At 44.4% G+C, this 24307-nt stretch overlaps 1 protein-coding gene across 1 annotated transcript in view; it reads right to left on the bottom strand.

The window, feature by feature from the left end:
* The window catches only part of LOC143009922 (ephrin type-A receptor 6-like), a 110331-nt gene that overhangs the window by 42924 nt on the left and 43100 nt on the right, over window positions 1-24307 (bottom strand). Inside the window, exons 3-4 of the mRNA XM_076162025.1 lie at window positions 9705-9860; window positions 6164-6496 (exon numbers count right to left, since the gene is read on the bottom strand). Coding sequence (XP_076018140.1) covers window positions 6164-6496; window positions 9705-9860 — 489 coding nt within the window. The remainder of the gene's footprint in view (window positions 1-6163; window positions 6497-9704; window positions 9861-24307) is intronic.

Genomic DNA, 24307 nt, shown 5'->3' with positions numbered 1-24307 from the left:
GCTCGGCCCGGCCCCCCCACTCGCTCCGCCCCACCTGGCGCCTCAGGGGGGCCCTCACAGCGAACTCGCTCGGGCCAATTTGTATGGCTGGTTGTTATTATTAGTGTTTTTCCAGTGTGGCGCTCTGGTTTAGGGGCACGGACACGACGCTTTATGATGCCGCCCCTAATAAACATCATTGGGATTTTCCCAGGCCGGTAATTAAGTGCGGGGCTAATTTGTCATAGTTAGTTAGAGAGCATGCCGCGGCGCCGGAGAGGGCTGCCCGCAAGGGCCACGGCGGCGGCGGTGGCGGTGGCGGTGGAGGAGCCAGGGAGTTCGCGCCGTGTAATTACATTGGTGCGTTCCTGGGGCATGGGCGCAGGGCCATTGCACATCAAGGTGGGCCAAAGGTTTCACTATTTAGCATCAGACTTGGCAACAGGTACGGCAAATAATGCTGTAAATCATCAATGACGGCGCTTCCTGCAGGTCAGGAACGACGCCTATCCCGGGAATACCACTCAAAACTGCATTTCTGGCAATACTCAGCCAGCGCTTCCTGATAACTCTACGTAAAAAGAAAGAAGATGATGTAATAGAAAGACTCAATATGTATCCTGTGTTCATGAAGCACGGATGCTGGTATTCAATTAAATCAGCTTCACCTCAAAGCAGCGTAAGTGTAAAAGTCTGCGCCCGCAAAAAATACGGTGTTTTCGTCCCTGATGGCGGTCAGTTCTCGCGCGCTTCACGTTCCACTTAGGCGGGCATTCAGGAAACGGTTATATGAGAGATATTACTTTACATATTAGGATTATTACCGCGCTTTCCCTCATGATATGATTATCCGGGTTATTCCCACAGACGGGGAAACCCCCCCGTCCACCCGCCCGTGTCTTCCTGTCTGTCTGTCCGTCCGTCCGTGAGTTTCTCTCTTTCCCACTCTCGCTCAATTCAGATTCTTAAAGGGAATGGATTTTCTTCTTCTTTCCCGTCTATGTCTTTACTCAGTGTGAACATGATCATATTTATTATTCGCTGATCCTAAATCCTTCCCATAACAGGCTTCACTTCTTTTTCTCTTTGCAGGTTTTTGGGAAGATCGAACACCTTTTTAATTACCGGAAAACTGATTACTAGATAACTGGCAACCTCAAAAGCTGATTGTATTAATCTGATTGAACAGCTCAACTCTGCATATGTGACACAATGGGTCACAATAAGCTACATTCAAATAAATATTATGGTTCTATACTGAGAAAAGGAATCGATCAATATTCCTAATTCATCACTGATCAAAGCTTGTGAATGTGATTAAGTGGAGAAAGTTCAGGACAGGTTTTATTTAATGAGCACAGGATCATAACCTTTATTAATCTTCTACTACTACACCACATTCTGCACATCATTAACTCCAAAGTCCCTGTGTGTGTGTGTGTGTGTGTGTGTGTGTGTGTGTGTGCGCGTAGTAAGCCTGCATTCTCACCTGAAATTAGATTTTGATGAAGTGTCAGAAGTGTTGCTTAGGGTTGTGTGAGATGAGACGTGATGGAGGAAATTGGCTCTTTATTGCCAAAATATTGTGGCCATACGTGAGCAAATAAGCGAATATGTTTACATCCACGTTAATGTAAGAAGCCACTGAGAAACCTGGAGAGATTCAGTGCCTCCAGCGTGGTAACAGTGAAGTCCCACACGGTTGTGTTGATGTGTGTGTGCAGATAAGTATGTTGTAAAGTCAGGTTTGATGCATAGGAGGGTATGTGTCTCCTGCCGGGTGGATAATTTATACATCTGCCTTTAGGTTGTGTGAGACAAAGGGAGGCGACGCTCCAGCTGCTCACTATCAGCACGCAGAGGAGAGTGGCTTTGTTTCTCCCTCTGGCTCTCCAGCTACAGAACACAACGTCTGATTAGAGGCTGCATGAGCGTCCTGATCACCACCCCATCCGCCTCTACCTGCTTTCGTCGACGCACACACACACACACACACACACACACACACACACTAACACAGCTGCTTCCTGCGATTACAGCGACTCTTCTTCCCTCTTCCTGTGCCACCTCCTCGTCTTTCCGCCCGCGTCCCCTGTTCACCTCTCAACACTCATTTCTGGTTTGAATTATAAAGTCTGTTCATCCATCCTGAAAGGCTGAACTTGCTACACACACACACAGACACACACTTGAACCACATGATGTCATTGTAATAATAACTGACAGGATATCAAAACAGCTGTAATTCAAAGTGGAGACATTACAATAGATTGTAAACATGGTGTGTGTGTGTGTGTGTAGAGTAGGAGATGCTGCTCCTGGAGTGTGTGTGTGTTTAGGCTTCTTAATTAACCTGGCAGACATACAGTGCTGTGCATGTCCCAACAATTTTTTGCATCTCTCACGAGTGTGTTCCTACATTTCTTCCTCTACTCCCGCTGACTTCATCCTCCGCTCCGCTAATTAACCTTCTTCTTCACCCCGCTATCCTCTTCTTCTGATCCTTCCCTCACTCCATCATCTCCCCTGTACTCTCATATTCTGTCTTTTTCCTCCTGCTCCTCCTCCGTCTCTCTTCATCCGTCTCTGTCCTGCTTTGCACATCACTCCCGCTCCCCTCCGTGACTCCGTCTCTCTATTTATCTCTCTCCTTTTCTGTCCGTTTCTTTCTCTCAGGCTAACTCATCTCACTTATCCTCTGTGTTCAATTAACTTTTCACGTCCCCCCCATCAGACGAGCCAGCCGTCCCAGCCGCCTGTGGCTCCCTCTCTCTCTCTCTCTCTCTCTCTCTCTCTCTCTCTCTCTCTCTCTCTCTCCGCCTGACCGAGTCACCCGGTTTGGGAGACGCCCGGGCCTTAACTCGCAGGCAAAACCGCGCTGTGAGTGGAGAAGTTACACGGCGCTCGGCGAGATTACAACACAATGAAAAATATACCATCGCTTACAGCCAAACGGCGTCATAAAGAGAGAGTTACACCATTACAGATTCACTCCTTAAGGAGCTTTAAGATCAAATAACTGCAGCTTTCGTCCTTATCAAACACTTTATAGGCTTAAAGAGGTAACTTGATTTCTAATTACAGAGTAAAACTGCTTCTCTTTTCTTATATTGCACATATAAAGTAGGAAATCCATTACAAAGCAAACTGCCACGTTTATCAAAGAACGTTTAACTGGATCTCTTTAACGGACTGATTTTACCTGCTGAATTTATTGTAATATCAACATGACATAATACTTATGTCGCCACGTTGATGAATGTGTAGCAGCTTCTGTCGTCCGTGTGTGAGTGTGTTTTACGGGCAGATACGTGCTGGTAAGTGCTTCTGGTGCATGTGAGACGAGGAGCGGTCTCGGTTGATTTAAGTCATATTTATCCTGCAAAGAAATCAGGAGGAGACAAAGTGCTGAGCTAAATAGCTGTCGTTAATGTGCCTTTACTTCATGGAAAAGTGTGAACGGCAGCTAAATCAGAGACAGGCTGTGTGTGTGTGTGTGTGTGTGTGTGTGTGTGTGTGTACACCAGACGTCAACACAGCATCAGTCACACCTCAGCCACCTCACACATCGTCGCTCTGCTTCATCGCACCAAAATCAAGTAATGGAAAAATTTAGCAAAAATATCTATAATTTTTTGGTTTTTATGTTGTGGATCTGCCTTATCATAGGAAAAAAATCAATTCATCACATTGATCATTTCTATTGATGAGGTCAAGTTCTACCCTGATTTGGTTCATAACATAACAGAAGCTGAACGATTCTCTTTTGAAATATTCCTTTTAACACATTTAGCAGTGGCGCTCTCGATTCTAGGCGAGGACTTAACAACGCTTCTGTCAGTCAGATGAAGGCGGAGCTTCGATGCTGGTCTGAGGAGCCTCATCTCATCTCACACATCATCTCCCCTCACCCTTTCCTCCAAATACGACAGAATACCCTCCGGGGCCCGGGACACTCCCCTGCTGTTAATGCTCATTCTTTACACACCTCCACCCAGAGCTTCAGTGCACATTGTGTATGAGTGTGTGTGTGTGTGTGTGTGTGTGTGCACCTGAGTGTGTTATAAAGATTAAATGCTTCGGCATACATCAGATGAGCTTCACCGCATGAATGACAATATATTGAAAAGGTTAAGCTTGACGGGAAATTATCACAGGCATATATTGCTCAAGTGCAAATGTGCAGGAGTGTGTGTGTGTGTGTGTGTGTGTGTGTGTGTGTGCGGTAGAGCGGCCCTTCATCAGCATAACAAATCATATACTAACCTTCCTGCTTTGGACCATCTGCATTTTAATACAGAAAAGTCATTCATGTGCCGTTACTGTACATTATTACAGGAGACTTGAAATTCACACACACAGATTCACTGCCGTCTCATTTCTGCTGATGACAACGCTATGTTAATACAGTTAGCACTTCGCTTAGACCCTCTGAGCGAACCCATTATGGAGGATGGAGTGGATTTGGCGCACACGTGCAAATCCCTTCGTGCAAAATACGGAAAACCGGACAAGTTCCGGCATTCCAAAACCCACGGCACACTCTGAAATATTCCGCTCCATACAGAGTTTAATTTATCGCAGAGAAAGCCGCGGCGCCTCAGAGGGCTTCTGAGGAAGATGATGATGAAAGACTGAAGGAGCTTCTGTCCACAAGCTTCACTTTCATAGCATTCCGCATTCCATAGGAAGGGTGTAGAAAAATTAGTCCAACATCAGTACGCATTTAACTACATGTCAACACAAACAGCAGGCTCCTGATCTGCCACATTCTCACACACACACACACAAGCAGCTTACAACAGAAAATACTAAATACTGATGAGCATCTTTAAAAACTATCAGCAAACGTTAACGAACACTTTAAGGACGCCACGACTTTAACGAAAAGTCAGACTGTCAGTTACTCACATGAATCATCCTCCTACATGCCAAACACAACCAGCATGGATCCTGCGCGTGTTAGAGTGTATGAGAAACATCTACCTTACAGTGTAAACACCTCTCAGCAGGAGGGGCAGGACAGGCACAGAATTAGACCAAATATGTCACCCGCGCCTACACGTTTAACACTGACAGATGTGCTTTCAGTTTGCGCCTCTGCTTCAGTGTGAACCTGTGACTCACAGTAGCTGAAGTGCCGGTGATGGGATTTTGCCGAGAGGTGACAAACATGAAGGAGGAACCTGGGAGGAAACGGATAGGAGAGGATCCAGAAGAAGTTCCTCTCCAGAAAACAAAGAGCTTCAGCCGAATGCTTGACATCGACTCTTAATTACAGCCAACAACCGTTTAAAGCGACTCGGACGCTGCGACTGAATCAACGCTGAAAATCAAATGGAATCACGCTGCAGGTGAACGTCTGCGGCGGCGGCGGCGGCGATCTGATTTTAACGACCTGCCAAATCGCTCCGGTAGATTGTGCAACTATTAGATTCTTTCTTTTCCTCTCATCAAGGTAATAGTGTATAGCAGCTTCATCTCATGGCTTATTACTGTGCTCAAGGCCCCGGGAGGCTCTTTTGGAAGCGGCGGTTATGTATATTGGTGATGTGAAAGGTCGCGGTGTAGAGCCCAGGGACCTGCCACGGCTATGCATTAAAGTGGGAATCCTAATGCAATAAAAACACTCTGAGTGTTACCATGAGTTACCTGTAAAGGCTCCAGCTGTCCCCGGTGAAATAGAATAATGCATTCAGGCTGTATGAGAAAGTGTATTTCTCCAGTGACAACCCGGCACGAGAGAGAGAGAGTGAGAGAGAGAGAGAGAGAGAGAGAGAGAGAGAGAGAGAGAAAGAGAGAGAAATGAATTTGGAGACAAACAGGGAAAGAACCCAGGGAGGAGAGTGTGTGTGTGTGTGTGTGTGTTTGTGTGTGTGTGTGTGGTGGGAGGGGGGGGGGACAAACAAGCAGATGAAAAAATGTGGGAACGGAATAATCATGGGAGGAAGAGAGGGCGGAGGGAGCAAACACAAAGCTCAGTGTTTGCAAATCACAAATGAAAAGCATAAGTGTTCAACACACCGAACCACGTCCCAGAGGAAATATAGGCCTTTCACAACATACACACTCACACAGGCACACACGCACGCACACACAGGCGGGTATAGGCAGGCACCGTCGCTCTCCTGGAGTCACAAAAACTGCAAACATCACAATTAACCGAGAGGCACGACACACTCACCGCCCTGGTCGGTGCTGACGGTGATGAGGGCCACCGGTCGGGGGAAGGAGCTCAGGTCCGACACGCCGTTCAGAGACTCGATCTCGAAGGTGTAGTTGGCGTGGGCAGAGAAGTCTACCACGGCCACGGTGGCGTTGGTCAGGCCGAGTGGTCGCGGCAGGAAACGGAGCTCCTCCTCGCACAGGTGACAGCGGCCCGGCCCGGCGCAGCGCTTGCACTGGACGTTGTAGGTGAGGTCGCGGCGGCCCCCCGTGTCGCTGGGAGGGGACCACTCCAGCTTCAGGCAGGTGTCGTTCAGGTTGAACATGGGGTTGCGTGGAGGCGATGGAGGGCCTGTGGGAGAGAGACTGAAGCCGATGAGCGGAAAAGGCCTTCATCAGAGTGTACGTGACCTTATGACCTCTGAATCAGTCGCGCCAGAGGCCAAATCGGGCCGGGCAGCACGCGGCACACGCTGAGGGAAAAGTCGAGTTCTCTCCCTTTTATTACTGCGCTCATTACAACAGGAGGACATAATTCTTCGGGCGTTTTCTTAATGGTTTTCATCCTCTGTGAGTTTTGGTTTGGCAGTAAGCAGCCAGGATTACTGCACAGGAGGATATAATTGCTATAATCTGCATAAAATGAAAAGAGGCACGGTGCCTATTTATTAGCTGACCAAGAGGGAGCCTGCGTACTCAGAGGAGGAGGAGGAGGAGGAGGAGGAGGCCGGAATGTAACCCTGCAGCAACACAATGTCAATGCAAATCAACCTTTATTTTGATCAACCTTCATATAGCATGTTTGCGTTTAGAGAGCAGGGACGTCTCCCCATTTACTGTCTCGTCCCTTTGTCCCTTTCCTTGTTTACTTTGTGCGTTGGGTTTCTGTGTTTGTGTGTGTGTGTGTGTGTGTCAGGCAGCCTGGCTGTCAGCGGGACAGAGTTAAAAGGCCGGGCGGTGGGATGTGGGGGGGATTTGAACGCTCCTGTCCTGCCAACCCTCACTGTCTGCCACACAATGGAATGTGTTCCTCCTCTTTAGCATCCCTCCATCCCGCACCTCCTCTCCCTCCACTACCTTTGTCACCGAAATCTCAGCAGACAGGCCAGCTCCTCCCTCTGCCCCCCCTCGCCTCCTCTTCCTCTGTCAGCTACGCGGCCATTCTCTCTCTCTCTCTCTCTCTCTCTCTTTATCTCCTTCCGCCTCGATTGCCATTATCTCGCCTCCTCCATTCTCTCCATCGGGGAGAATCCAACTCCACCCCCCCCCCCCCACCCTCCCATGAAGCAACCCTGCGGCCATCAATCAGCTCTTATTCTCCTCCGGGGGGAGATTCTTATCAGCGCCTTCCCTCCCTCCCTTCTTCCTCTCTCTCTTCTCCATCTACTCCATCCTGCCTTCACTCTTTCTCACCACCTTTATCTCCTCTCCTGTCACACCCCCTCTTTCCTGCTCTCCACCTTTGTCGCCCCTCACGCCCTCCCTTTTATCTCCATTTCTCTTTTTTACTTTTACATCAAGTGGCTACTTTGTGCGGTGGCTTACAAACGCCTGATTAGAATGACGCTGTATATCTGTGGGTTCTCGCAGCGTGTAAGAATAAGATAAGACTCGCTTTTGCTTTGCCTGGCTGACACACACGCCTTTCATACAGTTCAACCTACTGTACTGTGAACCAGAGGGGCCTGGGGGATGAGATGGAGGATACTGGTCGGTGTGGCAGGACTGGAAAATTAAATTAGTGTAGGCAGCGAGGTGAACGACCGCGCAGATGACTTACAGCAGCACAAACTCATTGATTCCACATGTGTAAGGAGCTGAAAATGCTCACAAGACTGTGGAGGTACAGGAATGTGTGTGTGTGGCTGATTATATTGGATCTTTGAATCGATCGGTTGAGGCGGAAAATTGGTGGGGATCTTTTAAAGCATCGTCATCGACTTTCCCATGATAAATAAAAAATGGTGTGATGTGCTTTTCTCATCTGTGTACACCAGGTGTGTTCCCATCCCCCCAGCATCTATGTTAGTGAATATTACGTCATATGATCCGATTCAAAATGTAGGGATGTGAACACAGAGAGTCACGTCCACATGTAAATCTGCATAACTCCACTTCCTCTGCAAACGTTGCAAACTCAGTTTCATAGCTATGCTTGACATAAGAGACAAATATGGAGACTTCAACCCTGCAGAGAGGGAGGGAGAGGGAGAGAGAGAGGTAGAGAGGGAGAGAGAGAGAGAGCCCCGTCTATCTCTGTGACAGCCAAATGGCTTTTTAATTAAACGAGAATTAGTCCGGTTAAACTGTAATCTAATGCAAATATGAAGTCGTAATGACAGTCAGTGAATCATCGATGAAGACGAGGCAGCCGAACAAAGCCATGTAATTGATCCAGGGACTCTCTAAAGTACACTTTCACAGCTGATAAGTCCTGGAGGGAGGGGGAGGGACGAAAGAGAGAGAGGGACAGAGAGAGTGAGAGAGGGAGAGACAGAGAGTGAGACAGTTAGAGAGGCAGAGAGCGTGTTGGAGAGGGGGGAGAGAGAGAGAGAGAGAGAGAGAGAGAGAGTTATGGTGGCTGCAAATTTCTGAGAGACCCCCGGAATAATCCAGCTCCTCTTTAGATGAGGTCATAACTCTCCCAGACTGTGTAAAAGTGTTTCATATGAATTCACTGTGTGCTATAACTTTCAGTCAGACTTGGCGTGAACTTTGGGTGCATAGGAAGAGGTTAACGAGTGTAAAAGTGTTCTTTACACTCTTAAACGGTAACGGGTGTAAAAGTTAACATGCCGTTAACAAGAGATGTGTGTGAAATGTGTGTGTAGACGTGCAGTATGTCTGGGTTTACAGCCAGTGTAACGGTTGTGAATGTAACAGGTTGATACATGAACATAATGAAAATCTGAGGTCAAGTGTTCACCAGCCTATGGACAAAACATCCACTGGTCACTACATTAACATTATGGTTGAATTATGTATGTGTGAGCATGTAGGTGAAGCCTGAATTTTATTAGTAAAACGTTTATTGGGAAGGAATGTAACATTTTAGCTTTCTTAAGCCGTCTGACCTTTGTTAAAATGTTTGTTTTCCTAGTTTTGTTGCTCAAATCAAAAGCCACAGTATTGCTGGAGGAGCAAGTGGAAGATCTGTCAGTGTGGTTGATCTCTTTTATAGTTTTTGTATGTATCAGTTGATGTGCGCTGAATCCACTGACATATTCTAATTAATAGATCAAAAGAGGAACGACAGATGCTTTATTGCAAACAAACAAAATGGGAACGCACCTCAGTGATTTTCCGTGACTAGTTTGACAAACAAATGAGCATTTTTGCATTCTGGGTGAAAGAAATCAGCCAACGTAATAAGCTCACCCTTGATTTTGTCTCTGATAAAGGAGTCTGAGGATTATTAGACGTGGAGCTCTTCCAGCTTCAGGGAAGAGTGAAACCTGCCAGGAAAGTGGACCCAGGCTTGCCTCGACCCTGGACATCTGCCTGGTGTCAGACTATAGATAACTTAGACATTTTAATGGCATTAATGGCATCGTACTCACGTGTGCATGACATCGTCGGAGGGTCTTTCTCCGCTCTGAAGAAGCCTTTCTCACAGCGGCACACAGCGGATCCTTCCCCAAAGCTGAAACTATGTGGAGGACACTTTGAACACTTGATGTTCCCAGCGAAAGCTTTATAGAAGCCAGGGGGACACGCTGGGGGGGACAAAGAGACACCGTGCCAGAATATGAGAAGAGACAAGGGCGAAAATCACACAGAAACATCTACTTTATGATACGTTATTGCTTAATGCCAGAGGACTCGTTAAGTGTGTGTGTGTCCATTGTATCATTACATTTATAAACCATATGAGTGTATTTTCTTTCAAGCTTCCATGTCGTTAACACCATTCACTGGAGCAGAAGGATACCTGACAATAATTACTGTGCTATATGAGGCAGACGGAGTGACATCACTAACAAACTTAAGAACATATACACACATAATGGAAAAAAACCTGAAATTGAAAGATGAGTCAATATCAATTAACTGTGAAAGACAGAAACACACCATTATTAATAAATGGATTGTTTTTACACATTCTTGATTATGTTGTGCTTCACTGGGTGAAAAAATTGAGATCAGTTGTGTTGAAAGTCTCATATTCTAATTTAAATGTATTGCTTTAATGATGAAAGTAGGTGTGGAACCAATTATTCATTCATCGATAATTATTGATAATTAGGCAATGTTACATTCACCCTCTCTCTCTTGGTGGAACAGACAGCAAGAAGCAACTGGAAAACTGTCCCATAGAAATTTCAAATGTTCTAATAATTATGAACATTTGAGTCCAGATGTTTGCTTTCATGTCATCGTTCTGCCTCTTTCCTCACATTCTGCTCTTTACTCATTCTACTTTCCAACCGACTGCTCTGACATGAACTAATGATTAATTATAGGGATTATTTTATTGCTGGCGGTGTGAAACATAACCAACATCACAAAGTAAGAATGATTACCATTAATCTATTTGAGATCAAAACGTGTTTCGTACAGCATTAGGAGCGCCAAAGCCGTCGCTTTTGACAACACTTTCTCAATCTCCCCAAATCCCTCCCCCGCCACAGAGCGAGCGGGCAAAAGCCTCCTGCCTGCTGAGATTTCCACTGCTGCCGCTTGTCACCAAGCACATCGATTTAACAAGGTAACACAAGCTGAGCCATTTTAAGGGATTCACCTTCAAGCACCCAGAGCCTTTGAGGATTTCTACTGCTGCCTGTAATAAATGGAGCTGAGGGGAGGACAGCCTGAAACCATGACACTGATCAAACAGGGACAATTTGGATAAAGGCTAAGAGGTTCACACACACACACCCCCACGCAGATATATGGGTCAACATTGACTTTTACTGTGTATCTCAACATTGAGCGTTAGTTTAGTTTATGTGACATGAGAGCACAGACATAAAACAGCGCAAGTCTACAAATGTCAAGCCTGACAGAGTAAAGTCCAGGAGTGATTTCCACGGCAGTGCTGGATGTAAAGAGTAAAGCTCCATGTTAGCTCAACAGCATCGCAAACAACAAAACCAATAAAGTCAATCTCACTTTACAGCTATAAATATCACAGCAAAGAACAAATCCAACAGGCAATCTTCCTCCTTACAGATTTTCCAAAAGTGGAATTTTAACCTTCTTCTGAAAGGGACCGTTGTTTCTATTTTTAATGTTAGAATGAATTTGTATTATGATATATGTATTTGTTCTGAATACTGTGAGGCAGGCTGAGCTGTAATCGTGCAGCTCTCGCTCAGAGACAAAGACACCTGAGCCGTTCGACCTGCCATTTTACATGAACGCGCCACGGGACACGAACCCAACACCGCCCTGATTCACTTATCTGCAGTTTGTCTTTGAAAGTTTGGCAGGGACGCAAACCGTTATCACGTCACACTGTTTAAAGAGAGACTGGTGCCAAAGAAACTTGGACTCCGACCTCGAGTGCTGAGCCATCATGCTTTTCCAAGTAGATGACAGTCATAAGTAATTGTTGGTGATGACTTTTGTATGATCGACCACCCAAAAACAGTTCAAAAGACTATTCATATAAAATGTAAAACTGAAAATAAAATAGAAATCCTGATATTGCTAGATGGGCAGAAGATTACAAATAAGAAGCGGCAGAAGATCGATTGCAATTCTATTAAAAAACACTTTCTCCTCTGCAAACGTTCCCTACTATGCTGATGATGTTGCTTTCTATGACAGAATGACAACGGCTGCCATGCCTTCAGTCTCGGGCCGCAAAGACGGTATCACCTGCTTTTAAAAGACGGTAAATCATAGACGCAATCACCTTTGCCGCAAGCATGATCAATCAGCTGTAGTGAACCATATGCATTCATTTCCATTTTCTCCTCCCTTTAAAATTAGAACGCCCTCAAATACATATGCATTGACCCAAAAATGGTTACGGCTTTTCTCTCACGTTACCAACACAAACCCCACATCACATTAGCGGATATGGTCAGTATTTGTCTAGTCTTCTGTAAAAACCCTCCAAAACCTTTAAAAAGCAGCAACTTGAACTTGAAAACTTTGTTTGAAACATTGTTTGATTGCAGTTATTGTATTAGTCAAGTTTATACGTATGTAAAGCTCAATATCACATGCAATGGCTCAATAACAGCTCTCTAAGAAGACAAAGAAGCACTATAGGAACCCCAGGTGGCTGATAGATGTGACATTTTGATTACATTGTAAAAAGGTACAGAATACTGATGTTCACATCCCATTAAGCAATTTCCTTGACAACTAGCAAGCGGAAAGACTGAAACAGCAGAAACAGAGCAGCATTTTCACCCCAGCGCTTTTGTTCGCCCCGCTGACTGACGGTCGGTCTCGTCAGATTGTGAGATGCTTAAGCTTTGGGGGTTCATCTCCGTTTCTCTGCCATTTCACGCTCGGTGGGTAAAGTGACATAACCTGCCAAAACATCGACCTAAACAGGTCAAAGCCATGTAGAGCAGCTGCCAGCCTCAAACACACACACACATATACACACACACTGCCACACACAGAGGCTATCTGTATCAGTGTGATAAGTGGCATCCCCTATGGCGCACCAAGGCTGCCTCCGCCATTAACCTCTGATACCGATGTGTCCTTGTGTCAAAAAGCGTCAGTCAACCCCCCCGGCCCCTCCCCCTCCACCCCAGCAGAACCCGTTTTAGACTGTCAACCTAATGATGCCGCTGCCCGACCTTCGCTGAACCGAGGGGATGTTCCTCTTCCAACCTCACCTCTCCTCTGCCGCAATCTGTCTGGCCACGGTGTTCCAAGGCCACGGCGGTCCTGTTCCATGGCTGACCATGCATCACCCGAGGACGGACACGCACGCGGTGGCCAGGAGGTCAGCACACGCAGGTATTAATGACAGACACACACACACACGCACGCACGCACCAATGGACATCGCAACAGCTCTGTGACAAACTACAGATTAAACTGAAGCAGACAGTTTGTCAGTGACAAAGAGGAACATGGCCTTAAAGTCTGCAAATTAACCGGAAATAACAAAGTGCATCAGTTGTTTCTCCGCATCAACACACGCATCAGAGCAGAACAGGACTACATGAACACACTTTTTCACTTTTTCTGCAAATCTCATATGTAAAATGTAGCTAAACACATGGAAGAAACGCCACGAGAAGCGCAACAAACTCTCAGAATGATTTATTGTCTCTTATAAAATTACCACAAGGCCTTATACACTAAGTATGGTCGTAATATTTTACAAGGTCAGGTAACACAGTCGGCTATAATCACTAAACGTTTTATGAACACCGCAGTGCTGCCTTTAACCGTAATGGATGAGGAGTGTGGCTATGGTGTGCCGTAATGCTTATGTGAGTCCTTGTCTGCGTCCAAATGAAGTCGGGCTGGACTGGTAGGGAGCACCTGAACACAGGCAGGATATGAACGTCGTAAAGTTGGTTTATCGTATATTGAAATGTTAGAGAGCGGATGTGCAGATATTGAGATTGGCAGCGTTACAGCACAGATCATAAAAACACAAAATAAAACGGAGCAAACATGGCTGACGACCTCTGACCTCCACTCGTGCTGTAGTAGTAAAAGTCAGCAACCAACCAAAGCTTCTATCGACAGAATTTTTTTTTTTTACAGCATCTGACCCCGCTGACCTTTGAGGCTGTGATCTCATTTTAGGCCCTTAACCCAAAGTTACAGAGACCTGGAGGTGAATCCTGAACATTACAGAGACCTAAGAATGGATTGGTGAGGTCTGTTACTACAGTATGTACTCACTGGACCCCAACGACATCGCAGACACAGACTGGTCCTGTACGTGCAGTAGACCTGTCCGTCTCTCTGTACTCTATCCACGTATCAGCTGGACCAGAAGGATCTGAACCGTCAGCGTTTCCACCTCTGATATGTTGGACATTCCCTTGATGAGACAGATTTGTTGCGTGTTTTTGCATCAGCTGTGTGACCAAGAAAATCTTTGTAGCGGATTATGACTCAACGCTGGACTGGACAATACACACATGCAGGACAGTCATGGGTCTTCGCTTCAGTGTTTTTGAGTTGTTCACCAAAAGCAGTTTCTTTCGGTGACTTAATCCGAACTGAAAAATACACAACTACTTACTCAACAGTTTTGGCAAGGTCTGTGATCATTGAGATATTGGACATTGGATTCTTACTGACGAGTGGAGAGAAATGATCTCAAGATGTTTCCTGGTTTTGCAAAGCTGGTGATGTTGCGTGATCCGAACAGGAATAGTAACACTTAAAAATGCTGGAAATAAGCAGAAAATGTCAGAGCCAAGTCAACACATCTCCTTTGAATTACCCTGCACCTTTACCCCATGCCTGCATATCTGTGTGTGTGTGTTGGCTGGTCATGTGTGAGATCCATTCTCTGGATCTTACAGTGTGTTGGCTGAAGATAATGGGCTTTCTCTCCTGGCGGTCAGCGAAGAAGAACAATTCCAAGAGGAGCACAATTCTGCAGCATTTACTTGCAGAACCACATCAACAAATGTTGCAGAATAGTTCAGCTCTTGAAATCAAAGGCAGCGTGGTGAGGAAGCAATGCAAAGCCATGAGGGATCATTGCAAAGAGATGTGGGCGAAATGCAGCCTGAACTTTATTGCATATGAAGAAATGGATGGTGTGACCCATTTTCAATTTCCTTGCATACATACATATTACCTGCTGTTATCACCCTGTCTTTGATTAAAAAGATAAAAAATAATAACAAAAGCCTCATTGTTGGTGAAAATGTATATATCTCATACTGTACCTTACATATGAGCTCAATAGCTCCTTGGCCCTTATCGTGCTGCAGAATATAGTGAAATGTATCATATTCCTTATGAGAAATGCATTGGTGTTGTCTTAGCAGATGCAACGAGATATACATGTGTAGTGTTAAACAAAACAAAAAAGCTGAGACAATATACTGTTAGATTCAGTGTAGCGATAAAGGAGCATTATATCAGTTATAGGCTTCACGTTTGTGGTTGATGGGGCAACGTTGAACTGGCGTTCGCAACTCCTCCTCGCCTCCTCTTCGCAATAAGCAGCCAAGTCCTCCCGTTAATCGCTACTCCTGTAATCAGGAAAAAAACATTCCAGCCTCTTCGAATTGAAGAGCCTCTCCTCTGTCTCTCCTCTTCGCCATCAGCCTTCCCCGCTTGCTTCATTAGCCTGAGAGTGCTGAGAGTTTTCTCTGATTTGCACTTGAGGATTAGCGGGCCGCTCCAACACGGGTCCGCTCGAGTGCTCAGGATGGTGTTGGTGGCTTAATGAAGGAGGTGACAGGACACGGAGGCTCCCCTACGCAGGTGTGAGACGCTATCTGGGACCAGCGTTTGATTCGCAAGTTTTCTTTCATTTTCTGTTTCGGAATCCATGAGAGAGACAGACCAGGACACTTTGAGAGTTTTATATTTTTCTCTATGCACAGTAAATACGTATACATTTACATAGTATGTACAAGTGAAGTTACAGGATATAGTATGCTGAACACATATTCTGTTGAGTGTTGCATACATGTATATCTGCTGCATTTTTTGAGGTGTATTATAATTGTTACTAACAATAGCAACAGCAGCAACAACAATAATCATAAACTATGTCATTAATTCAATAATTGAGATTGATTGGTATTCTTATCTTCATTATGTCTTTTAAATCTGTATGAATAAACACCAATTGACAGGCAGTTTTAAATGAGTGTGTGTTTGTGCACTTCTTTCAGCGTCTTTATTAAGTTTCACACTAATTTCACCTCAATTATTTGAACTTATTGGATTGCATTGATTTGCTTGGCTTAATTAGAATGATAATTGTGGGTAAATGTTGGTTACTAAAGGCTTAATGTGGATCGTCAAATCAGGTTTTTGATAAGATACAATGACTGCAGAGTCAATAATGATGTTTTTCAGGTACTAAAGATAATAAATTCTTCCAGTTCAGAGCATTTTTACATTACACATTGTTACAAACTTAAGTGTTTCCAAGCATAATCAGAGCTAATAGGCTCTTTGCAATCTGCACACTGGAGGAAGTTAAAGGCTTAAGAGTTTATACCTCCTAACATTGAGCTTTTCAAAACAGACCAGAACTCATCACTGCTTAATGGAAGTTAAGCACATTTTTCTGTATTACACCAACGAAACAATCACCAAGAAAACGCTTAATTTCCAAAAAATTCAAGGCGCTTACACAGGTTAGCATTAGACTATGAAAGCACAAACAAACTTTATGTGTTTCAGGGTAACAATGACTAAAAGGGTCGTTTGTTGCTCAGCGGAGTAACACACAGAAATTGGAGTTTGATGTGTGTAAGATCGGTAAAGGTTAGCGGGGAACAAAACGGGCTAATTAACAAAGTAGCAGCGTCCTAACAATGGAATGAAGTCCACGAGGAAGCAGAGGATGAGGAGGCTCATTCAGGGACGGCTCTGGTTTTATATCAGTGACATAATCAGAGCCAAAGATCTTTTTTATGGACTTCTCAGAGGTCAGCCGCACTGCTCCCTTTATAGCAGAGTTTATAGCGGCACACTGTAGAAACACGCCTGTGCCAAATGAGCTAACAGAACAGTAAACCTCTCAAAAGACATCCGTTAGCGCGGCGAGGGAGCAGAGCTCCTCACTAAATCTTCCTTTGGAGACAAAACGTTGGCGGAGGATGGATGTTAAACAACGTTTTTATGGCGGGAGGCGCGCTAATGTGACAAAGCCCTGGGTGGCTCTCAGGCGGCGCTGAGCTGGATTAGAAAGGCTAACGGGTACGTGCTGAGTCACCTTAATGCTAAAGGCCCCGTCCCACCATTAAGCACAGGAAAGTCCAGAGGTTAGCAGGGCGCCCATTATATTGGGAGAAGAGAAAAAATTCTAAGCCAATGTGAAACAGACAGTTCAGTCATGTGACACAAACATATGAACACGAGGAGGCGAGTCACTGGTCAGGAACGCACGAGCATCTGTAAGCTAGCACAGAGTAAACCGTATCAAAGAAACAGTTACAATACTAATCCTGTAACCTAAAAAATGAAATATTGAGGTTTCTTTTTAACAGTTAAGAAACAATTATGTAAAACACAGTACTTGGATATCAATGTGTATTATTTTAGTTACTTGTAAGTATCTGCCGCTAAATTACTGTGACTTTCCTGGTAGGATTCCTTCAGTGTGAAGATCAGAGGAGCGTCTGGAATTCTGACAAAGATATTTCCAGCGGAGATATCTTAAAAAGACTATTGACATTTACGTCAGTTGACAATAACAACACACACGCACAGGTACATTTCTATTACTGCCAGATTGGATTACAGTCTATTTTCACTCTTTGTTCACTAAGTTTATTTATAAAGCTGGTACTTTCAGGCTGTTGAAGGGCGTGTGGATGCCTGCATGTATATATGGCGTCTTAATGAATAGAAAGTGTTATTTAGATCACATGACTTAGCCCCAGCTGTCTCCTCCCCGCCTTCCTTCCACATGATTGATGCCGATTGCGGTTTTTAACTGGCTGTTAAATCGACAGCAAATCGTCTTTAGCGCAAGTCGCATTAGTATCAGGGTCTTCTTTTAGAAAATAAACAATGCTGGCAATGGCTTCCTCGCCGAAAACGCCACAAAAGAAAAACAGGGAGATAATGAAGCGGCGGCCCTTTAGTAACGCCAACAACAACATAATGGAGCTGCAGTGAAATTAAAGTGGATCAGTCACTTTAAAAAGGCTTTGGTGATGTTGCTGCTCTTCTCTCTACTCTGCCTTTAATTTTCCCTCCTCTTCCTCACACCAGAGCACGAGTGACCCTGAGAGGGGCGATTACTCCAACCAGCACATCCCCCTAACGTCATAACTGCACAGATTTAAAGTCTCTCTGATTTATAACAGGTCATCTCCATTTCTGACTGACTAAGAATGAGGTCAAGAGGTTAATAGGTCGAGAGTGTGATTGTTACAGCCGCCAAGGAGGTTCGGCCTGATGGTGGCGCTGTGATTAGGGCCTCATTTATTCCCTGGCTTGCTTGGGTCTATATCTGTCAATCCAGCTAGGCCACGTCCATTTTTGCCCTTTGATATAGATTTTACTGTATGTCCTCCTAATTGCTCCTAAGCTTGAAATGTATAATGCATGAACTGAGCCTGATAAAAGCTTCATCTTTCCTTTTGATATTTCTTTCCGTTTTGCTCTAATTGGCTGCCAAAGTTGTGGCTCATCCTTCCAAAAAGCTCAACATATCAGGAATGAATTCATGTATTGCAACCAAACTTGATGGACAGGTGCAAATGTAACATTCATTAACCTGATGGTGGCGCTATAACAACAGCTACATTTTGGCAAAGACTGTGGACCAGGACATATTCTATTATAAAATAATTTATGCATCAGTTTGTAAAGGTAATTGCAGACGTGTGGTGCAGCAGCGATGCAGGGAGAAGCCGACTCACAACACAGACAGTAACAGCTTCATCTCTCCTGCTCTCACTGTATATTATGACCCAAAAAGTCATGTTAAGCGTATTCAGAGTGCATTAATTAATAACGCACGCCATATTACCTGCAGTCATCACTCTGCGTGGCATTTTAACCTAAAGCTACATTACAGCAGGTGCATGGTAAGTGGGAGACGCATTCCCCAGCCTGCGACGCATCACATCACTAATAACAAGGGAGGCCACTATTTAGAGGAATGCTCCTTTACGTGACAGAACAGCTCGTTACTGACTGAATGTTTCTCTTTATACACCAGCTTCCATTTCAGACTGCGGGCTGTTTGCCTAATTAGGTCTTATATCCGTCAGCCGAGGAATGCATAGCTGATGAAGTTTCATGCGAGGACTTAAGTGAATATGAGTAAATATTCATCCACTTTGAAACACAAGCCGCCTGTTCTGAATTGGACCTTAATTAAGGTTGATCGCACTAAATAACCAATGTTTGTTTTTGTAATTCATTGAGGAAATCGCACATGTGGACTCACATTAAAATCACCCTTCAGAAATGAATCTTAGAATAACTAATAATAAGAAACTTTCTTATTTTGGCAGGGTTTGCTTTTAAGGACAAACAAACAGACAGGCATCAGAGCTCTGGCTGATTAGGCTCAGTTTGATGATCGTTATAATTACGGTCACGGAATCTTCACGGATTTGCATCTTTACTTTTAGAAACTTTTTAATAATTGGCAGCACAATCCAAGTCACGTGACCATAAATAATCTTTTACGTGTTTGTGGCTTCCAGCATTAACAACTGAGAAACTGTCTGACAAACACATTTCCTCTGCCAAACCTCTTCTGGTCCTCTTTGTGTCTGTGATGTGGGAGATTAAATAGGCTCTTGAACGCCTCGTATGGACATATGGCAGCGGGCACAAACATGGAATTCTATTGCTTCCCCGGCAGAAATGAAGCAGCGGTGAAGGAGTAAAGACACGGAGACTGTCGGAAGCTCTTTCAGATGCTGTTACAATCTTCATTTCACAAGCGTATTTGGAATCCAAACTCATTAACATCTCTCCTTCCTTCCTTTAGCACAGGAAAGATGAAGGTGACAGAGGAGCATGATAATGGTGACAGATGCGCAGAGATAGACAGAGGTGAGAAAGTGTGGCCGAAAGTGTGTAGGTGTTGGAGATGCGATGCAGCTTCACTTGGTAAGACACGAGAGAAGCACGGCACTGATTGCCAACACAGACGGAGAGCGAGAAAGCACACACACACACACACTCGCCGACAACGCTACACAAGCAGGCCCAGCTTGATTACACGACTGAGTGTGTGTCTTCCTATTTGGTATCCACATACACACGTAGTGAGAAGAGAGTGTAGAATGATTTGCTTCCAAATCATTTGTTACTCAAAAACTAAACTTTTTCATGCTGGACAGAAAAAAAAACAATGCGAGTGTATTCCAGTCAACGAGAGAGGACGACGAGGTGGATGAAGAGGAAGAGGAGGTAGTCCACACCTACAATTATCTACACAGTGTGGGGTCAATTCTCTAAAATATTCTAGCAAGATTATTATATATCTATATATATTTTGATCATATAATTAATATTGTATTATTGATATTGTTGTAATCTTATAAGTACGTTTTAGACGTCATTGTTTGCCATCATGTTTGGTGATGCTGATTTTTGAACTAGTGGATTATGTTTATGTAAATTTTGTCTTTAATTTTCTTTTGCTGTAATTGATGTGTGAGCTATCAGAGCTGCTGGACATCGCAATGTCTCTGGGGATCTGTAAAGTATTAATCTATAATATCTGGACCGACTGTGTGATCAGAATTACGTGAAAAGGCAACTTTTTAGTTTGTGATCCATCGATTCATAGAACCATTTTGTACCTGTGTGTGTCTCACGCCCTGTACAGGTATGACAGCTTGACAGTTGAATTACAACTGAAACTACAGCAATCAGCAACAGAAATCTCAGCAAAATTTGCATTTATTTATTTAGGCGAGAAAACCACAGACTTACACTTTTATTCGCGGCTGCCAATTAGCAATCAAGCCCTTCATTGTTCTCCACAGAGGCTCTTCTTACTCCTGCTTTGTATTGCAATGTGCTGTCGTGTGCTTGTGTGCATTTGCTGGTCCACTTCCACGGAGTTTGCAACTTCAGAGAACTCGCTCTGCTAAAGAGACGGAAAACACTCCAAGTGCAACCATCTGGGATGATGGAGTGTCCCTTCATGGGACTAGCGGGAAGCATTTGCCAGTAATTAGGGGAGAACGAGCACGATTGGAGTGCGAGCGTCTATTTTTAATGATCTCATGACAACAAGCTCTCCACAGCACACTGACTAAAATCTTCAGAATGATCAGTCATATTCCCAAAGTTTTGCCTAAGTTGAGTCACTTTAGTTGAGTTATTCAAGATCAAAAGCAGTCCAACAAACAAGGGCACATCTGAAAAGTGGAGCAGAGTGAATCTTTTACGTTTTAAAAGAGCACAGCGACGTGTCAATCATCAGACCAAAGCGTGCGTGAAGACGCAACAAAGCTGAACCAGAAAAGGCTCCGACATCAGCTCCACGTCGGTTCTTCTTATAATAAACATAACGGACACGTGCACTGTACAGGAAATGCTACAAAAGGTGAAACACACAGCCTGCGTTTTAAGTTATTACTATTCATGGTCGGCTAATATTTATTAGATGCTTCCAGCTTCTATTTCCATTACCTCCCTGCCTGCCTCCCAAAGGGGCAGAAACTAGGATTTATTCTGGTTCGGTTGTGCTTCCGTCCCCTTTGGCAGTGAATTAAAGGAGAGTCGGGGTGAAACAAAGCAGGGGGGCTCTTGCATGCCAAGTTATATCTGAGCTAAATTTACTCAATCTCAGTCCTCCTCTGCCAAACAAAGGCACCTACACCCACTGAGGCATATGTGCTGAAGTCACTGAATGTTCTTGGAGAGTCAGATTTAGTTTTAATTTAAGAACTACATAAGCGTAGCCCAGCGCTGTGTTCAAGCGGTGTTGGAAATCGGGGAACGATCAATTTGACATCTAGGAACGAACAATATTTAGTTTTTTTTCTCCTCCCAACTAACTAAATTTTATTTGCACACATTTAAGTGTCAGTTCATAAGCGATCAACTGTTGAATGCGCTGTGTTTTTGTTACAACTTACTTATATTCATAGCTGTGCATGTTCCAAACCTCCAGATCTTAAGTAAAACGCAGACGTTGACCTTTAATTAAAATGTGTGTGTGTGTGAAGTGAGCTCATGTGTGGGAGTTGTACAAACGTGTGCGCGTATTGACAGGATAAAATACATGTGGGCGGTTGAGAGAACAATGTACTGCATGTTCTTTAAGATATTTGAGAAGATGTGAACAATATTGAGCAAGTATTAGTTGAACTATCCCCGACCGTCTGTGTGAGAACCCAAAAAGTGATGATATTGGAGCAAATCCCAGCAATTTACTGTATGTAAATGAGGAAACGGCACAGGGGAATCTAATATGCAGTGAGAGCAGGGGTAGCAGGTTTGGCTGGTAAACGCTGATAAACAGAGAAATTTTGAAGTCAACTAATTAGCTGAGTTTTACAAAACAACAGAGACCAAACGGCGTCTCTGTGTTTGCTGTTTCCACTCACACTTAATAGACTTGAAATTAAATCACATGAAAGCTTCTTTTGTGCTGCAGCCTTCCAGAGCCAAAACCCAGAGAGTTTGAACTCGCCTCCGGGGCCGAAACATCCTGGCACGTAAACGGAACAAACTTTAGGTTGTGTGGTGCCAGCGCTCTATAATGTGCCCATTCTTCATCATCAAAACTATTTTTTGTAACCTGAACATGATGCTTGTGGGACACCCGAGACCCTGAGCACTGATGATGTGTCATAGTTTGAGGAGATAGTTGAGATTTCTCCTTTCGGTGGAGCCGCGTGCAGCTCATAGGTGTGTGTGTGTGTGTGTTACACTGAAATAAGGGTTCTGACATCAACACGCGCGCCGCCATCACAGGTGAATGACACTGACAGCTGGATCGTCCATGTTAATGACTTAACCATGATGCGCCAATGTGATGAAGACCACGGGGAACAACGCCTCAGGTTTCATATTTAAACATATTTCCTTAGAGTCACAGAATCATTTAGCCCTTATGATCCCAGAGTCTGGAGTGGAGTTACTGATTGTTCATTATAATGTCGGCCTGCTTGCCCTTATCAGCGCTTCGTGAGCTATTTTTCCATTTTGTTCCCTCGTTTTCTGCCGCTTCCAGTTCCCTGTGTTCTAGTGGGCTCTGCCACCTGTTTCACACCCACTATGCAGGTGCATGACTGCTGCTGCTGCTGGAAAGCGTTTTGTGTTCTGCATTAGAAAACATACGCGTTGCTTTTGGGCCCAAAAAGTCTTTATTTTGCCATATTCAGCATGCAGCAGTTGAGCGGGATACGGAGCAAAAAGAAGACTTTGGTGCTTGATTTTGGGTCGAGGTGGTCACAGAGCGGAACTGATCCGCGGGTGTCTTGGCCATGTAAACATCTTCTGGTTGCCCTGGTGATGCCTGCGCTCAAAATATGTGTGCAGCTCACAGAGTTCCTCTCAGATCCTTTTTCTTAATGTGTTTCTTGCATTTTAAAGGACGAATCAGGCTACAGGGCAGATTTATTATTACAGAAATATTACTCACAATACTATTCATATACTTAACAGAAGTAACACACACACACTGTTATATCGATCATAACAGAAGTGGACCACACTGACTGGAACATATATTAGTACACTAACACTTGATCCTGATGTCACACACACACACACACACACACACACACACACACACACACACACACACACACACACACACACACACACACACACACACACACACACACACACACACACACACACACACACCTGGAGGCAGAGGCAGTATATCCTCTCAGTGCCTCCCTGTGATCTATAGAGTGTAATAGTGTTTAATAAGGCTGACATCACACTGAAATAATCCCTCTCTCTCATGCACCGACACACAACCAATTCCGTTTCCACCGCCTCAGCTGTTTCCTCTGCGCTCCGAAAGCTCATTTCAAGGAAAAAAAAAAAAAAAAAAGGAGGCCAGGGCGCAAAACGAGGCCTCAAATATCAATTACCACTGATGGAGAGAGGGAGAGAAAAGCTGATGAATGCCACAATCCCACCAACTCTTGCTATTATATTCATTTTTGTTTATTGCGTTTTATAGTATTGAGCGATAACAGCGCGAGATGAGGAAAAATTAATACCTTTGGCTCCTGTTGAAGAGGCAAAAATGCAAGGCAGTCGCAAATGAGTGCAGATTGCGTGTGTGTGTGTGGACTGAGATGGAGTCAGCTTATTTGTAGACGCAGGGAGATTCTACAAACTATCACACTTTATACTGTGATGAGGACATTTCGAAAGTTGGCGAACATCCCTCCAAAATTGAAGAAACGTTGATGATAGTTAATACAGAACAAAGAGATTGTCAGACGTTCTCCTCCACAAACCGAGCAGTGTGTTCAAATCCGCACAACTCTAAGAAAAAGAAAGTCAACCCGTCAAACGTTTTTGGGCTTTTTTACAACAATAAGTGTCACCGGTGTCACGCCATCACACATTCGTA

Source organism: Genypterus blacodes, unplaced genomic scaffold (assembly GCF_046128005.1).
Source record: "Genypterus blacodes isolate CSIRO-AG114 ecotype Tasmania unplaced genomic scaffold, CSIRO-AGI_Gbla_v1 ptg000118l_1, whole genome shotgun sequence".
Taxonomy (NCBI): domain Eukaryota; kingdom Metazoa; phylum Chordata; class Actinopteri; order Ophidiiformes; family Ophidiidae; genus Genypterus; species Genypterus blacodes.
Note: the sequence above shows the minus strand (reverse complement) of the source record. Positions and strands in the feature narration are given on the sequence as shown.